Source organism: Schistosoma haematobium, chromosome 7, assembly GCF_000699445.3.
Source record: "Schistosoma haematobium chromosome 7, whole genome shotgun sequence".
In the NCBI taxonomy this organism is placed as follows: Eukaryota; Metazoa; Platyhelminthes; class Trematoda; order Strigeidida; family Schistosomatidae; genus Schistosoma; species Schistosoma haematobium.
Genome location: NC_067202.1, coordinates 15,646,300 through 15,665,684, shown reverse-complemented (window position 1 = coordinate 15,665,684; position 19,385 = coordinate 15,646,300). Strand labels below are relative to the sequence as shown.

The following is a 19,385-nucleotide window of genomic DNA, read 5'->3' as shown; positions in this document are numbered from 1 at the left end:
TCACTTGAGATCATGAATCAATCACTGTTAGACGACCATTGAAAGTCTGAAAGTTCTAGTATGGGACTCCTCAACACTACACATCCACAATCCCGCGCTCGTGATTCGAAACCAGGATTTTCAGTCTCGGCCGTCTAGTACTTCCAGGTTTTCAATGGTGGTTTAGCATTGATCGATTTATGATCTCAATCCTGGCTACCATGGGACTGCATCTCCTAACGTTCCATTGTCTTGTGGATTAGACCTTTAGGGCGAATGCTCCAGGTGTAGCCCCCTAATAAAACCACCTGTTTAGGTTTGGGCACCCGGTCAGTATCACGGTCCTTACGTAAATCAAATGAGATTTGTGTGTCGCATGTTTGTCTGGTACCCCGTTGCACCAATATCTATGTGCTTAATCTGTTCTATTTACTTATTTATTTGAACACACAGATCTCATTTGATGTGTGAGGGCTGTGACCAAACCGAAGCAGGTGGTTGTTTTAAGGGCCACACTTAGAGCCTTTGACCTGAGGGTCTGATCCACAAGGCAGTGGAGCATCGTAAGGAAATGCAGTCTCATGGTAGCCGGTGACCAATACATGATTCATACGCCATTTGTCCCCTCACCATTCTAGAGCCGACGTACACTATTGGTTTCGGATCAGGGTTTTCGAACTCCCCTAGATGGATCCTCCATATCCACCAACCCGGCTAAAGCGCCGGACATTCGGTTTTTGTCCTCTCAATTTGATAAATAACACCCGTGGTTTGAGAAAGCAGTGAGTAGGACTTCCCTGGCAGTGGCTGTAAACGCGTGGCCATGTGAGAACATTTCAAGAGGGAGAGCGGAATCTCGGCCGTACCAGGGCATTTAGGGGCTTTAATCTGTTCACTATTTCAATTCACCCGAAAAATACTACTACTAATAATAATTTTTTTCTTTCTAAAGAATGAATGTGTTCGCTTACATGTTGAATTGAAAGCATTAACAGATGAAGTTAAACAATCTGAAGAACGTGTCAAATCAATAGGACCATCCGATATTGAACGTAAAAAATTTGAAAAACAATTAGAAAAACTTGAACATTTAACACAACAAAAATGTTCAATTGCCGCGAAAAAACGTGAAGAATTAGAAATTTTAAAAAATCAATTATTAAATTTTGGTTCAGATCGACTAGCTACTGTAAGAACTCGTCTTGATATTATGGAAAAGAAAATAAAAGATGTAAGTTTCTTTGTGAGTGTTTTTTAAGAAAAAAAGATTTTATTCAACTGAAATCATCAGACTGACTAACTGAATTCATCACAAACTGGTAGCTAAATACCTACTAGCTACTTACTTACTTACGCCTGTTACTCCTAATGGAGCATAGGCCGCTGACCAGCATTCTCCAACCCACTCTGTCCTCGGCCTTTCTTTCTAGTTCTATCCAATTTTCGTTCTTTTTCCTCATGTCTATCTCCATTTCTCGGAGTAATGTGTTCTTTGGTCTTCATCTTCTCTTTTGACCCTGAGGATTCCATGTGAAGAATTGCTTTGTGAGGCAGTTGGGTGCTTTCCTCAATGTGTGTCCTATCCACTTCCAGCACTTCTTCTTGATTTCTTCCTCCGCTGGGATCTGGTTTGTTCTCTCCCACAGCAGTTTGTTGCTAATAGTGTCCGGCCAACGGATCCGAAGTATTTTGCGTAGACAACTGTTAATAAACACCTGTATCTTCTGAATGATGGCTTTTGTAGTTCTCCAGGTTTCTGCCCCATACTGTAGAACTGTGTTGACATTTGTATTGAAAATCCTGACCTTGGTGTTGGTTGACAGTTGTTTTGAGTTCCAGATGTTCCTCAGTTGTAAATATTCTGCTCTTGCTTTACCGATCCGTGCTTTCACATCTGCATCCGATCTACCATGCTCATCAATGATGCTGCCAAAATATGTAAAGGTTTTTACATCTTCTAAATAGTCAATAGTTATTATGATTATCTGTGTTCAACAATTGTATGGCTTTAAATAGACAGAATAATTTGAATTGGTGTTGAGTATATCCAGAATATTGTTGGAAAAAAAACTCTAACGGGTCCTAAGATCACTGAGAAATAGTTTAGCCAATCAATAGCAATAAATAGAAGTTTTTCAGAAATATCTAGGAAATGATTAGATGACTACCTATCCTCCAGCTATGCTTAGTAGGGTTCCAAAAGCCTTAGGTCATCTGGACTGCTGCTATAGATATCCTCGACTTTCTGTACATGAACTAACATTAGACGTAAAGCGTTCTTTTCACACTTCATGCCTTCTCTCCCATGAGCATGTTGGGTGGATTTAGCCTGAGGTTGTTAGAAAAGTTTAGGAAACCAATTCAAATGTTCAGTCAGAAGATTTATCCATTGGTACATAAGGTCGCTGATTAGTTCCTTTCCAAATTATGGAAATCATTTGTCTTCGGATTCGCAATTGTTTATACTCACCAAAGAAAAAAAAAACTATAATCTCTCTAATCCAAAAAGTGGAATTCTTTGTTTTCCGATTAGCAATAGTTAAACAAAAGAGGAAATTGATAGTCAACAGGGTGACCTCAAGTTTTCCTGAGATTGTATAAATGGTTTCTACATCGCACAACATTATTTCTTTTCAATACAACTGAAGTAATTTTGAATTTAATCTATTCAAACAGTTGTTCAAAAGGTTGATCAGAAGGCCTTTATTAAAATATTCGTTTTCAGCATAACATGATTGAGTTTTCACTTTCAAAGTCTCACAATTGTTATCAAACAATGTTCTGCTTCATCTATTCGAAATGTATGATGATGGTTGATGTAACAGTCGGTTGGAAAAGTGCTAGTAGCGGACAAAACCAAAACATGGCATTAATCCATGGAGAATTACTATTGAACTGAGCCATGTTGGTTGGTGCAGACTACTTGGTTGACGTTCGTATAATTATTGTAACTAATGATCAAAGACTTTGGGTGGCATTGCTCAAAATCATTGTACATACTTTTTAGATCTCAGCACGGATTCAAAATGGTCGTTTGGCTTTTACCAACTTACGTGACGTAAGGCGAGATATCCGTCTATCAATAAAAGGACGAGTATACTGCGCGGCGGTTCTCTCTATTTTAATTTACGGCTGCGAAACCTGGAGATTAAGAGTTGAAGAAAGTCGTAAGCTACTAGTATTTGACCACAGATGCCTTATAAATATTGCTCACATCTGTTGGAATCACCGAATAAGTAATAGTGAGGTTAGACACAGGGTATTAAGAAATGATGATGATAAATCAATTGATGAGGTAGTAAATCTTCATCTACTGAGATGGTCGGACCACGTGTTACGTATGCCTGAACACCGATTACCATGACGTGCAATGCTAACCGGTGTTCGGGATGGTCGGAAAAAAGTTAAGGGCGGCCAAACCAAAACGTGGCATCTGTTCATAAAGTCACTAACTTCTAGTCTGAGCCATGTTGGTAGATACAGACTACTTGGTCGGGGTCCGCGTGGCTATCGTAACCAATGGTTGGAGACTGTGTGTGACATGGCTCACAATCGATCACAATGGCGTAGGTGTATACACTCGCTGTCTTCCCTTAAACTAAGAGATTAAAATCGCTTCTTATCTTTTTACGAACTAATTCTTTCTTCCTGTACTATATCCTTATTGCAATCTTTCTTTTATATATTGCCACCATTGAATTAACTACTTCTATGAATCTGGTGTTCATTTTGCTGTGCTAATGCGTTATGGTAACTTGGACCGATGCATATATGTGCCTGGTCCTACGTTGTAGCTGACTGACTGAGATTTTGATGTTGTTCACAACTGAAACTGATCTAACTCCGTTTGACAATTTGAAATTGATCCATGAATCTGTTAACAACTCTCTGAGAAAACCATTTTACTTTTGTTACACACAGTGTGGTACATTCAGTCACTCTGCGACCTGAAAGTTGCTTTACTTTAGTTATACCATCTAATAAGATCTCAAATAGCTGATATTCTCGTCAAGATTCTACTTGTTAGTCATTATGATAATATACAATGTCCATTTAACAATTCATTCACATTTACATACCTTGTAACATTCTTGGTTTGTCCAACCACTAGTCTTAACTCAATATACAACGAAAGAGTTGTCTCAATCTAGTTTACGGATAAGATCCAGTATGTCCCTTAGTAACGACCTTGAAATTTTTTACTTATACTTTAATTTATAGATAAGAAATTATCCCACTACTGATCTGATTAGTTGTCAAATGGAGAAAGTAAATGATTTAAATGGAATAGTATATATATATATATATATATATATATATATATATATATATATATATATATATATATATATATATATATATAGCATTTCAGATGACCTTAGACACTTGGAACCCTACTAAACATAGCCGGAGGATAGGTAGTCAGTCATCTAATCATTTCCTAGATATTTCTGAAAAACTTTTATTTATTGTTACTGATTGGCTAAACTGTTTCTCACTGTTCTCAGAACTCGTTAGAGCTCTTATTTTCTTCCAAGAATATTCAATTGGTTCCCTAATTCAATTCACACTTTACAGACATTATTATTCTCTTAACATTTATATGATTGTAATTATTTCTATGTTGTTTTTTTCTGATCTTCTTTATAGACAAATGATGAATTAACTAAATTAGAAGTTAGTTTAAAAACGGTTACACGTAATCAACAAAAATCTATGGATAAATTAAAAAATATGGAAAATGAAGCAGAATTATTAAAAACAAAATTAATGAATATTGATAATAAATTAAAACAATTAGAAGATGATGCACGTGCTTGTATGTTAGATTATCAAAATATTCAAAATGAAGTAAGTTATTTTAATGTAGTCACATTAATGTTGTTACTATGGCTACTAATAATGTGTGTGTGTGTGTGTGTGTTATGTTTCTAACTCTACATTTGACTCTGAAATCCATAATTGAGGAATTTCAATGATTTAAACGGTCTATAATTGTTTCTATGGGGTCACAAGATAGTTTTTGTACTAGAAGAATTATGAAGTAGCATGAGTGAAGAGTTGGAGAAAAGAGAAGAACAAAAGAGGATAGGTTGATAATAATGTGTGTGTTATGTTTCTAACTTTACAGTTGACTCTGAAATCCATAATTGAATAATTTCAATGATTTAAACGGTCTATAATTGTTTCTATGGGGTCACAAGATAGTTTTTGTACTAGAAGAATTATGAAGTAGCATAAGTGAAGAGTTGGGTTGTGACAACACAGCAAGCGCTTATACAATGCATTTACATGTATTAGAGAAAGCAATTGATAATGAACAGAAATAACACAAGTGTCAGATGAAGATAAATTGGAAATCGAAACTAGAATCAGATGTCTTAACTCGCTATAGATCACACTTACGAACTCCTTCCTGTCTCACTACATTGAGCTAGAAATATGAGTATTTAAAACAGTGAATTAATACTGTGGTGCGTGCTACTTATATTGATATAAGTAGTATATAACGTGAGTCAAAAGAACGTTACGTCTGGCAGCAGAAGATGGAGAAGATCAAGAAAAGAAGAGCGAGAAAACAATGGAATTTGTAAGAAATCGCATGAACAATGAAATGCGAGACAATGGATTGATGTTTGCAAAAGCAACAGTCCGGTTTGATATGATAGAATAATATTTTGCAAATTAACGATTTACTATATGGTTTTTCTATTTTACCAAGTAATTCTGTAATTTGTCCTAAATACAATTTGGTTGTCCTCACCCGTGTTCTCCTTCACTACATTTGGTGTCGCTGCCTCTACTAAGGATGAAGATTCCATGGCCGAAGGAGTTTGAGGACGGAGATGTGCTGAGCTTCCTGAAGGAGTTTGAGGCCGTGGCGGAGCTGGTGGGAGTGAAGGTGCCGAAGGCGAAGCTGGTGGTGCTGGGGACGCTTCTGAGAGGCAGGGCGAAGGCTGTGTATGACAGCTTGGACGGTGCTGGCGGGAAGACGACATGGGAGACAGTCACGGAGCGGTTGGCGGCGGAGTTTGACAGCCCGGTGGACAGGGAGGACGCGCTGCAGAAGTTCCGGCTGGCGAGGTTGCCGGTCGATGGTGACCCACTGGTGCTGGCTGTGGAGCTTACCAGATTGTCACGCCATGCGCTGCCGAGTCTGGATAAGGAGTCGGAGGCACAGTTGTTGGCGTCACAGTTTATCGAGAGTGTGCCTGCCACCGTCTCCTAACAGCTGAAACTGGTGAACGCAGCGCAACCGATGGATATCAGTGAACTGGCGAAGGTGACTCGTCAGCTGATGACGCGAACAGTAGCTCCGGTCGGGTGCGAAAAGCAGGAGATGAGTAATGTCGAGAAGAAGATTGAGGAGCTGGAGCGTGAGATTGCAGCAATACGAGTGAACAATAAAAGGAACGATAAATGTTACGCTTGTGGAGGGACAGGACATTGGAAGATAAACTGTCCAACAAGACGAAGACGCAGATATGTTAGACGTTACAACGAGTGTTCTTTCTATCCTAGGAATCTGGGGATTGTTGCGTTAGTAGACAGAGGGGCAGTATATACGAGAGTGAACATAAATGAGCGAGATTTAGTTTGTCTGATCGATACAGGTGCAGCAGTATCGTTAATAGGCAAAGAGCAATGTAAGAGAATCAAGCCGTGTACATTAGCTGTCCACACGATAGGGGGCCATATGTTAGAGGTGTTTGGCGTATCTAACAGTATCGTAAAGTTGGGGGATGCTGAGATAAATTTTCCGTTCGTCGTAACCACAAGCTTATCGAGACCGATATTAGGAGCAAATTTCCTAAGAGAAGTAAAAGCGATAGTTGACTTAAGAAGCGGTAAGGTGGTCACGAAATATGGTCCATTGACAATACACGAAAGTAGCGAAGTGGCTGAAATAAGAGTTGCAGCGGATGTCTCGTCAAAGAAACCAAACATTCACGAGTTATGCAAAAAGTATGCGAAACTATTCACTGGAGATGGGGAGCCGTATGGATTTTGTGACAGAGTAAAGCACGAAATACCGATAAAGAACAGTCGAGTAAATATATTTGCAACACGTCGTGTCCCGGTGCATTTATGGGCCGAGGTAAATCGTCAGGTCCAGGAAATGTTAAAAGAAGGTATAATTGAGGAAGCGGACAGCCCGTATAGCTCGCCGTTACTATTGGTAAAGAAACCAAATGGAAAGTATAGATTTTGTGTCGACTTCAAAGAATTGAATAATATAACAGACCTGAAGCCTTGTGCAATGCCAACAGTGGTGGAAACATTAGATCGGCTACAGAATGCCACGGTGTTTACAGTGCTGGATTTACGGTCAGGTTATTGGCAACTGCCTATAAAACAGAGTGATCGAAGCAAGACAGCGTTTACTGTACGTGATAAACAGTATCAATTTAAACGAATGCCGTTCGGGTTGGCGGGTGCACCGTTCACGTTCAGAAGATTAATGACACTACTGCTCAAGAATCTAGATAATGTCGAGGTATATGGCGACGATGTAGTTGTGTACAGTCAAACAGAAACAGATCACATCAAGCATGTGGAAGCGGTCTTAAAGCGAATTGACGAATTTGGACTTCGGATTAATAAGGACAAGTCGCAGATAGCGAAAAGTAGCGTCACATTGTTGGGACATAAAGTGGGAAATGGAGAAATAAAACCATTGCCGGAGAAAATTCTTACCATAAAAAATATTGCAGTACCTAATTCGAAAAGGAAGTTGAGACAGTTCCTGGGAAGGGCGGCGTTCTACAGTCGGTTTGTCAAGAATTTCAACGAAATAGCAGCACCCTTATATAAGTTATTGAACAGCACCAAGTTTACGTGGACTGAGACTGCCGAACAAACGTTCAACCGAATCAAAAACATGCTAGACGATCGCCAGATGACGCTTAGACTGCCTGAACCGGGAAGACTGTTTACAGTGGCCACAGACGCGAGTGATCATGGTATAGGTGCTGTGTTGAGTCAGGCTGATAGAGTGGTGGAATATGCGAGTCGCGTCCTCACACCCGCTGAACAGAAGTATTCAACCATCGAAAAGGAGTGTTTAGCGATCGTGTGGGCAGTGGAAAAATGGAGACCATACCTCTTAGGTAGACGATTTCACATTGAGACCGACCATAAACCCCTGCAGTGGTTGAAAACAGCAAGAGACCCCCGAGGGAAGTTGGCGCGATGGATGATACGCCTGCAAGAATACGATTTCAGTATCGGCCATGTTCCAGGAAAAGAAAACGTAATGGCGGATTACTTGTCAAGACCAGACATGGAAGCCGACCTGCCATTAACAGCATACGCGGTGAATAGTTTAGAGGGAGACCCATTAGAACTCGTCCGGCAGCAGAAAACTGACCCTAACCTTCGAGAGGTAATCAGAGTGATAAAAGAGGGAGCAGACGTAGATAAACGAACAATGGACAAGGAGGTAATAACGCTGCTTCGGCAAAAGGAACGACTGAGAGTGAACTCATATGGAGTCCTGACCTGGCAGGACGATGATGAAAATTGGGTGGCGGTGATCCCGAAAGACTGGCGGCGTAAAGTGATACACGAGTGTCACCAGGTAGCACATACAGGCATCGCAAGAACGACGGACTTACTACGACAAAGTGCATACTGGCCGAGCATGAGAGACGATGTGGCTGAATACGTGTTAACCTGCCAGCAGTGTCAGCTAATGAAAAGCGATCGATACAGACAACCGCCATTACAGTCAATCCCAGTAACCGCAGTCGGTGATCTATGGTCGGTGGATGTGATGGGACCGTTTCCACAGACGGCGAGCGGTAACCAGTACCTGTTAGTGATGACGGAACATGCTACACGTTGGGTAGATGCCGTACCCATTGCAGACCAGCGGGCAAGGACAGTGACCGAGGTGGTAATCCGGCATATTGTAGCGTGTCACGGAATACCGAAGATGATATTAACTGACCAGGGTCCCTGTTTTGAAAGTGACGAGTTTAAAGCCCGTTTAAAGCAGTTTGGCATCAAGAGAATACGAACTACACCGTATCATCCTCAGACAAACGGGCTTACAGAGAGAAACAATCGAACGTTAAAGGAATGGTTAGCATCAAAAGGAGGAAATTGGGAGAAAGAGTTACCATTGATTTTGCTGGCACATCGTTCCTCCACACAAGGAACAACCAAGAATTCACCTTTCTTGCTCATGTATGGCAGACAACCACGACTTCCAATGCATAATAAGACCTGGCCACAACAACAGAAGTGGACGACAACAAGGTTAAGAAAAGAGAGTAGAGAGGCAATAAGGAACGTGGAAAAGAAACAAATATCAGACACAAAGAAGGCAGAACAACAGAGGAGAACGTGGAAACCCTTTGCAGTGGGGGACCTAGTAAGGTGTAGAGAACGAAAAAGTAACATAGCAGGGGGAGCAGGGTCGGGGAAGCTGGCCTCAAAATGGGAAGGACCGTATGTTATCACGGAGAGACGCGGCTCGGTCTACACGATCCGGGGAGAAGACAAGCAGAAGCGCGTAAATGCTAGTCAACTACAGAGATGGTTTCAAGATCATCATGGGTGTGAATCACGAAAAGCACCAAAGAACACAGCGGTACGGAGATCAGAAAGACTACGACAGCAACTTGTTAAAAGGGGGGACGAGTGTGGTGCGTGCTACTTATATTGATATGAGTAGTATATAACGTGAGTCAAAAGAACGTTACGTCTGGCAGCAGAAGATGGAGAAGATCAAGAAAAGAAGAGCGAGAAAACAATGGAATTTGTAAGAAATCGCATGAACAATGAAATGCGAGACAATGGATTGATGTTTGCAAAAGCAACAGTCCGGTTTGATATGATAGAATAATATTTTGCAAATTAACGATTTACTATATGGTTTTTCTATTTTACCAAGTAATTCTGTAATTTGTCCTAAATACAATTTGGTTGTCCTCACCCGTGTTCTCCTTCACTACAATACTAGTGTGTTTGGTTTATGTTGTGTACACCGTCCGTATGCCTATCGTGTTGTATACATAATCTACCTAATTCCATATATCAAAATTTGGTGAATTCAATACAATGTGTAACTTGATTATCCTAGGTCCAGCTAAAAATTAAGCACACAACTGTTTCATTAAAACAAGAAAGTTAATTTCTCTTTTATTTAAATGTGATTTTAGTGACTTACTCTGCGGTCAACAAGAGATCCTGATCGACCTAGGTTTCGTGCTAATTGAGGCTCGCTAGCAAGTTGTACTTGTAATTTAGAGGGGACTGATACTCTTTGTAGGATTCGAATTGGCATCAGTAAACAAACTAAGATTTTGACAAAATAAAATAGAACTGATTGATTACTGAGTAGTGATGAATGTCATGTTTGATTAGTCTTTTAGTGATTGATAGATTACTATCCATCTAAAAGACTAGACAAACATAGTATTTGTCACTATTTAGTAATCACTCAATCGCACTTACTTAACCTGTTTAAATTTGTTTATTTACTTGAACACATAAACATTGGTGCGAGGAGGCAACAAATACATATGCGACAGACAATAACAATAAGTCCAGTAGCAGTTATCATTAATTAGTATGAGGGCTGTGATACTGACCGGGTGCCCGAACCAAAACAGGTGGTTTTCTTAGGAGGCCACAGCCCGAGTCTTCAACCTGAAGGTCTGATCCACAAGGCAGTGGAGCATCGTAAGGAGATGCAGTCCCATGGTAGCCGGTGACCAACAACTGGTTCATACACCAATTGTTCAATAAGGATCCTGGAGCCCATATTCATCATTGATTTGGAATCAGGGTTTTCTCACTCCCTTAAGTGGATCCTCTATATTCACCAACTCGGTTAAAGCGTTGGGTATTCGCTTTTCTTCCTCTCAATTTCGTAAACAACACCCCTAGTGCGATAACGGAATGAGTAGGACTTTGTTGGCAGCGGTTGTATACGCGTGGCCATATGAGAGCATTTGGAATGAGTGAGCTGACTCTCCCCACCTTCGATCGCAACAAGGCATTTGAGGCTAACCTGTTTAAAAACCTAGTTTATTTACTCATCCCCATTTAAGAGAGATATCAGGTATAATTGACGGAAGTTTTGCCGATTACCTGCAAAAGTTAAGTGAATATATTCACTAATCGTTTCAATGGATTTTTCAAAGTGATTAGGACAATAGAGTCGGTCAATCTATTTATAAGCAACCTAGTACTGGACATCTATGTTCAAGTTGCTGTAGCACCTTATTTATTGTGTTATTATTATTAGGTTGAAGAATTACAAAAACTTAAAGAAAAATGCCAAACTGAATTAACTGAAGCAGAAAATACTTTGGCAACGGTACAAAAGGCTGAAAATTCATCTCGTCGTTTAATTGGTCAATTCGAAAGTGAATTGGCTCAAGCTACAACCAATGCTCGTCATTGGGAACGTGAACTTAGAGGTCTTCGATTACATCGTATTGACGATGATGATGATGATGATGATGATGATGAAGAAGAAGAAGGAAAAGAGGGATTAGATGTTGTAATAGGAGAGGAAAATGTAACAGTATCATCAGTTTCTCAAGATGTTTCTCAATCGATTGTTAGAGATTCAGTAGTTCATTTGAATAATGAAAAATCACCAACTTTACAACTAAATGAACAACAACGAATCAATAGAAAAGCTGATCGTGAAACTAAGAATCTTCCGAAATTCACAGATGAGGAATTGCAAAGTAAATAATGATTGATTTAATTCGAGTTAATGGTCTAGTACTACTCTTCACTGTCATTAAAATTGATTAATTCACCACGTTGTATATTCACAGTTAATTTATAGTCTTGGTAGATTCCCTTTCTTCAGTGAGTTTGTTTTCACTACGTGCAACAGCTCTCCATATTTCTAGTACATTTTAGGATCTAATGTGGTTGGAGATAGTTGATTTCGGTTTCGTGACATTTTGCACTTGTCAGCGAGGTGTATCCAGGGTCTTGAGGCGAATGATACTCTTTATGGGATTTGATCCCATATCGCTTATTTTCACAGTCTCATACGTTACCACCTAGTCATTCGAGGCGCAATTGATTGCCTGTATGACTGATAAATATACAATTGACTCGTAACTAAGTGGTAATTAGCGTCATTTCATGACTGCCAACTACCACGAAGTCTAGGTTAATACAAAGGGTTACCTTCCAGCTAACATCTCAACATAATACATGCTTTGTCTAGTAAATTAGACTAGTGATCACAGTTCGAGTTCATCTATAGAATTCGGTCATCAGCAAAGCAATCGGACAAGCGTGAAATTAGTCACACTACTCAGTTAGTGACTAATCAATTACACTTAATAAGATGCATTTCATAAATTGGAACATAATGTAAAACACACTTCGATTTTTTATTGAGAATAAACTCATTTTGTGACACCTTGTTTCTCAAGTTTCTCCATGTAGTTCATGCTATTCAAATTTTAAATTGTTGTCTCCTCTTCATTGAATGACATCATTAAAATGGTTCTGAAATGAAGCATGTGGCGGTGGTATGACGCATCATAGGCTACACAAACCGAACATATTCAGTTGACTATCAACTCAGAGAAAATCAATCGTTCTCATGTTAAACTAGATACCCCTTGATTTCTTAAGTGTTGCCATATTTTGTTGACTTTAAGACTCTATATTATCTGTCTATTCGGAATAAACAATTTATTGTATCAATACAATAGTTCGAACTCGTTCACTATTTATGATACTTTAGATCCTTAGTTTTGAAATTATTTTATACCTTTCATTCAGCAAATTCATACTTTCTTCTTGATACATTGTTTATACCCAATCTTTGCTACCAATATTAATACTACTACTAGTTTCACTACTCTGGCTTTCATTTTCATAGTTTTGTCTCACTGTTCCGATAGTTTGATGCGGAAACATGTACCGTTGTACTTGTCCCAGGTTCTACATTGCGTATGACTGACTAACTGATCAGTACGAAATATATCATTAACATTATACTCTTTGTCGGAGAAACTTACTCATGAGGCATAGGCTATCGATGAGAGATCTTTATGCTTCTTTATCTTGGGTTCTAGTTTCCAGTTGTTGTCAAGTGGGACTCCGAGTCTTGATGTCTACCTTCAATTTCCAGTGCCATATGTTCTTTAATCTACCTATTCCTTTTCCCTTAAGCATTCCAAGTAAGGTCTGGCCCTGTGATGCAGTTTAATGATTTCTGTAAACAATCCACCTGAAACGTCTTTTCATGAGCTCCCTTTTAGTTGAAAGCTGGTTTGTTTTCTCGCAGAGGTAAATTATTCCTGACGGTCTCTGATCAATGTTTCTGGAGTATTTTGTGTAGACAACTGTTTATAAATACCTATACTTTTTCGACGTTGACTGTGGTGGTTTGTTTCGTATTCCAGATATTCTTCAACTGTAGGAATGTTGGTTTTGCATCGGACTGTACCTATTTATCAACAACGTTGTCCAGGTACGTAAAGGCTTTCACCTCTTCGTGATCTTCGCCATCTATCGTCTGTGATCTGATTGCTGATCTCTGTTCTGTTTTCCCTTGTGTAAGTCTAGGCTTACTTCTACGCTGACTGTCTTCATCTGAATTCGTCTCTGTGAATAAGTTAGTACAGTTAAGCCATTTGTGGAGTCCAAATCATCCCGTTGCATCTAAGACATTTTCCTAGATGTAAGGGCTTTCGTAATCCAGTTAACGGTTAGCTGACAGAGAAAAAAGAATGGTAACCTTGTTCGACAACAGTCTTCACTTGAAACCCATCTGTGAACTGCCCTTTGTGCAAGACTTTGCAGTTTAGTTCCTCTTAGGAGTTCGGAATAGTGGTGACAATCTTCTCTGGTACTTCGTAGTGTCAAAAACGTTTTCTATTTTTTCGTTATCAAAGAAGTTTATGTATAGTGATGAGTTCCATTCAGTTGACTGTACAACAGTGATCCATAGTATCGCAAATCGTTCGGCACACGATCATGGAATTAATTGTATGGAACAGCTGTGCAGCTTTATTATTACTATTATTTAAAAAAAAGGAATCCTCATTCATATTATCATTGATCTCTTTTTCTTTTGTTTCTAAATTTGTAGATCTTCATGCTGATCTAAATGAAATGAAACACTTGGAAGAGCGTATAACTGCAATGGCACCTAATATGGCCTCTATAGAAGAATATCGTCGTAAAGCAGAAAATTATTTAACACGTGTCAGTGAATTAAATCATATCACTAATATATTAGGTGAACAACGTAAACATATGGAAGATGCTAAATCAAAAAGATTAAGTGAATTTCTCGATGGTTTTCATGCTATTACAAATAAATTAAAAGAAATGTATCAAATGATAACACAAGGTTCGTGTTCTTTTGTTGTTGATGAATTGCATTAGTGGTGTTTCATTCAGTATCACATATTTTCCAATAAAGTCACAAACCAATCCAAGTTAGAAAACCATTAAAAACCTGGAAGGCCGATTTTTCCTGGTATTGAACTACTCAATAGTGCGAACCGATGGCTCCGCAACCGAGAATTGATCCCATGACCAACCGTCTTGCAGTTGGATCCTTAAATTCAAGACCACTGAGCCAAAATCTTGTGGTGTGCAAGTCTAGATTCAATTTATCCACGATATTGTATGACCATATTCTATGTTTGTCGTTACAAAACTGTCCCTGAATACATAAGGTGACAGACATTTTTGAATGAAACAAGCAGAGATCTCATTAATTCAAAGATAGTTACAATTTCCAACTGATTGTTCTGTTCTGTTTGACGCTAGCATATAAACTGAGGAACTAATATGTCTATCATAGTGTAAGGTAAACATTAAAATTATAACCACGTAAACTGAATCAGTGGTCTAAATGATCATGAGATCTGATGATCCCGGATCCTAATCTCTGGTGAGATCACGGAGTGATACACTGCTGAGAAGTTGGCGCATTCAATATTCATCCACAAAGCCCCACTCCACCTGCTCTGATTTTGGCGACCGAATAATGTCACTAAGCCAGGTGGTTATATTGCCTTATTTCTACCGAGTATCATTTCATCTTTGATTCTTGATCAAATTACACTGGACAGAACAGTTTTTTAAATATCATCTGGTTCATATTCCTAGGCACACATCTTATGACGATACTTTATCAGTATTTTGTACAGTTCATACTGCATAGTTTTTCTAAGTTGGACCTCGTCACCAAACTAGATTTTATTATATCCTGAGAGATAAATTGATTTTTTAGTGAGATTTTGTGACTGCTCGCTCACACATGATCATTACCGGGAGGTGCTATCTGTATATCGGAAATCGCGTAGTTACCATCCAGCACTGAGCTATTATTCATATCTATTCAAACATCAACAGTAACCACAATATATTAGTTGTTTATCACCAAGTTTGTTGTGTTTTGTTTATGAGATTCTTAATTAAGTATTCAACTAATTGAAACACTGATTAATTATGTAATCTTGAGGGAAATGATGCTCCCTGGGAGATAATACTCAGTAATTGACCAACTGTAAATACATCTCAGTCTTATATGAGTTCAGCCGAGGGTCAAACAGCTCATTGGTATCATTCCTGGCTGTGAATCTCGGTACCATGAAATCGAATCCTCCAGGAAGCATCAGTTTCCTCGAGATTACAGGGAAATGGCAAACAGAGTTATCTGTAAACTACCTTTACTCATCACCGACTTACGTCTCAATACAGCGCACTCATACCAACGGTAATCACATTATAATAGTTGTTTATCACCATATTTGTTTTGGTTTTGTTTATAAGATTCTTAATTATGTAATTTCTTTTCATTGATAACAAAAACAATATAGGTGGAGATGCAGAATTAGAATTAATCGATTCACTTGATCCATTCTCTGAAGGTATTGTATTTAGTGTACGTCCACCAAAGAAATCCTGGAAAAATATTGCTAATTTATCTGGTGGTGAAAAAACTTTATCTAGTTTAGCATTAGTATTTGCATTACATCATTATAAACCAACACCATTATATGTAATGGATGAAATTGATGCAGCATTAGATTTTAAAAATGTTTCAATTGTTGGTAATTATCTTAAAGAACGTACAAAAAATGCTCAATTCATTGTGATTTCATTAAGAAATAATATGTTTGAATTATCGGATAGATTAGTTGGTATATATAAAACATATAATATAACAAAAACAATTACATTAGATCCTTCACCATTAATGGAACATTTACGTAGTTTAGTTATGCGTGTAGCTACTGCACATGGTCATGATAAAGATTTATCATTGTTACCACAACAACAACAACTAAAACAATTATCACCACCACCATCCTCACAACAAAAAGCAATGATGATTATGAATTCATCAACGAATACAAATTGTTTAACACCAGTCAAATCAATAAACTATTCAAAAGTAACTAACTTAGAAAATCATGATACTGTTGTACTAAAATCAAATATTACAGAGATTATTCTAGTTAATGATGATAATGATGATGATGAAGATAATGATACGGATATGCAAACAAAAAGGATAACAATAAATGAAGAAATTGATAAACGAAAAACATTGATTACAGTAAGTTTGTTTTTCTTTTATATATATATATATATATATATATATATATATATATATATATATATATATATATATATATATATATACCTGGGGCTATCGCCGGTTCCAAACCTGAATAAAGGAGGAAGTTTGGGTATGGGGTTAGCAACCTCATCCCTTAAAAAACTAACTCGATAAAAAAACGCCAACCAGAAAAAAAAGATTCTGTAGATGGAGAAAAAAAATCAATTGTTTATTCTACTTGAAGTTTGTACTGTTGATATCATTCAAAAGAATGATGAATGCTCCATGATCAGACTATTCAGCTGAAAGAATAAAACTTCATCAAAATAATTGACTAAATTGTTATAGATATTGAATGAGTTCTATTCATATTGATGAATCGTATATTACTTATTTCAGTTAGTAAGTCAGTTGTAAATAACATAGAACCATATCAGATATGTTCATCGGTTGAAATTCTCATACTAGATATCATGACAGCTAGATAACAACGTAGTAGGAAGTACTATTTGTAATAGTGATACTAGTCAGTGTAAGATCATAGAATATCAGAATTAAAATAAAGAGTGAAAGTATCTATGTTATTGTAATTGATTCTGAGGCTACCTCAACTTACAAAGATAACTGATATTGCAAAATTGGTTATGTAGAGTAGAAGTGACCAAATCAAAATATGACATTCGTTCCAGTCTGTCAGCTACAATGTAGGACCAGGCATACCTCATTAGCACATCAAGATGAATAACGAATTCATAGAAATGGTGGTAAGATATACTAGATCCCATTTCATACTAGTCGACTAGTTTTCATCAGGAGGGTCTATTAAACTCTTCAAATTTTAATTCCGTTTCCTCAGCGACGGTCGTTATGCTCTAATCGGTGACTATACTATCTTATTTAATGAAAGAATCAATGTATCATTCGGAATCACTATTTTTCTTTGCTAAGTTATCGGATCTAAAATTCAGGTGAAGATATACTTCTTGTTTGAATTTCTGATCAGGTATTACCTCAGGTAACAGATCAGAATCACCTTCGCTTTCACTTCATTTGTCATGATTGGTGCTCTTTATCTAAACGGATGTCAGTCAGTCAGCTACAACGTAGGACCAGGCATATATATGCATCGGTCCAAGTTACCATACCGCATTAGCACAACAAGATGGACATCAAATTCATAAAAGCATTTACTTCAGTGGTAATAATATATAAAAGAATGATTGTTTACTAGAATATAATACAGGGAAAAAATCAGTTCGTAGAAAGAAAGATGTAAAATAATTTTAATCTCATAGTTTATGGAAAGACAAAGAGTGTATACACCTATGCCATTGTAATCGATTCTAAGCCACGTCACCCAGAATTTCCAACCATTGGTTACAATAGTCACGCGGACCCCAACCAAGTAGTCTGCATCTCCCAACATTGCTCACACTAGAAGTCGCAGTTAGTGACTTCAAGGACTGACGCCACGTTTTGGTTTGGTAGATATAAACTATCTGCTTGAAATTCATGTGTTTAAAAACTTTGGTTTTCATTTCTTAGAATCATTCACAATAGCACATATATATTCAATCTCTCGTTCTTGAATTCCTAGTATTCTATTTTGTCCTTTCAAAACCTATTCTTCATGCTTAGCCATTCCCATTATCACTGCTACTAACATTACTCCGATCTTATTTACCATACATCTTGTTAATTTCATTTCAAACTAACGAGTTTCGCAACTTTCGCCAACACATATTTGTGTTATACTCTATGTTTTTTTATGTCTGCTGATATACCGTGATAACTTGAATTGATACACATATGTGCCAATTTCTACACTGCATATGACTTACTGATTGAGGCATGTCACCCAACATCTTTAACCTATTGATAACGATAATCGCACATACAGTCAGTCTAGATTTATTTCCAACACAGTTCAGTTTAAAATTCAGTGACCTTACGAAAATTCTATCATGGTTTAACTTCTAGTTAGTTAGTTCTATTTCAACCCCTAAATGCCCCGGTACGGTCAAGGAGGGGAGAGTCCACTCTGTCTCTCGAAACGCGTATACAGCAGCTGTCAGGGAAGTCCTACTCACTGCCTTCTCGCACCACGGGTGTTGTTAACATAATTGAGACAACGAAAAGCAAATGTTTGGTGCTTTAACCGGGTTGGTGGACACCTGGGGGAGTTCAAAAACCCTGATTTCAATCCAGTAAGGCACATGGTCTCCAGGACCACGGAGGAACAATTGGTGTATGAACCAATTGTTGATCACTGGCTACCGTGGGACTGCATCTGCTTACGTTGCTCTATTGCCTTGTGGGTTTGACCTTTAGGTCAAAATCACCGAGAGTGTTCCCTAAGAAAACCACCTGTTTCTGTTTAGGCACCCGGTCAGTAACCCAGCCCTTAGACAAATCAATTGACTTGTGTGACGCATATAGATCATTCGATACCCCTTTATACCAATATTTATGTATTCAAATAAATAAATAATATACAACCAACGAAGTGTATTACACTCCATAATATTTAATAATTATCCCTTATCGTTTATTTCTGTTCATTTCAGAATCAGACTAATGATAATAACACTGAGTCTGCTATGGAATGTTGAATAATATATCTAATATAATGTAGTGAATGCGATGATGTTTGGAGTGTATATTATAGAAGTGTAATTGATAAATAAAAACATTAACGATGATGATAATGTTAACATTGTATATATTTTGTTTTGTTTATAAGATTTATGTCCTTTTTTTCTTGCATTTATAACTATGGTATTTATTATTCATATATGTATATATATATAAATACATAAATTTATGT

The 19,385-nt window shown here is 37.8% G+C and overlaps 1 protein-coding gene across 1 annotated transcript in view; it reads left to right on the top strand.

The window, feature by feature from the left end:
- Positions 1-19,385, top strand: part of SMC4 (Structural maintenance of chromosomes protein 4) — a 42,003-nt gene extending 22,618 nt beyond the window's left edge. The window contains exons 11-16 of the mRNA XM_051219602.1: positions 932-1,210; positions 4,630-4,830; positions 11,240-11,690; positions 14,069-14,332; positions 15,813-16,555; positions 19,126-19,385. Coding sequence (XP_051064532.1) covers positions 932-1,210; positions 4,630-4,830; positions 11,240-11,690; positions 14,069-14,332; positions 15,813-16,555; positions 19,126-19,170 — 1,983 coding nt within the window. The 3' untranslated portion in view covers positions 19,171-19,385. The remainder of the gene's footprint in view (positions 1-931; positions 1,211-4,629; positions 4,831-11,239; positions 11,691-14,068; positions 14,333-15,812; positions 16,556-19,125) is intronic.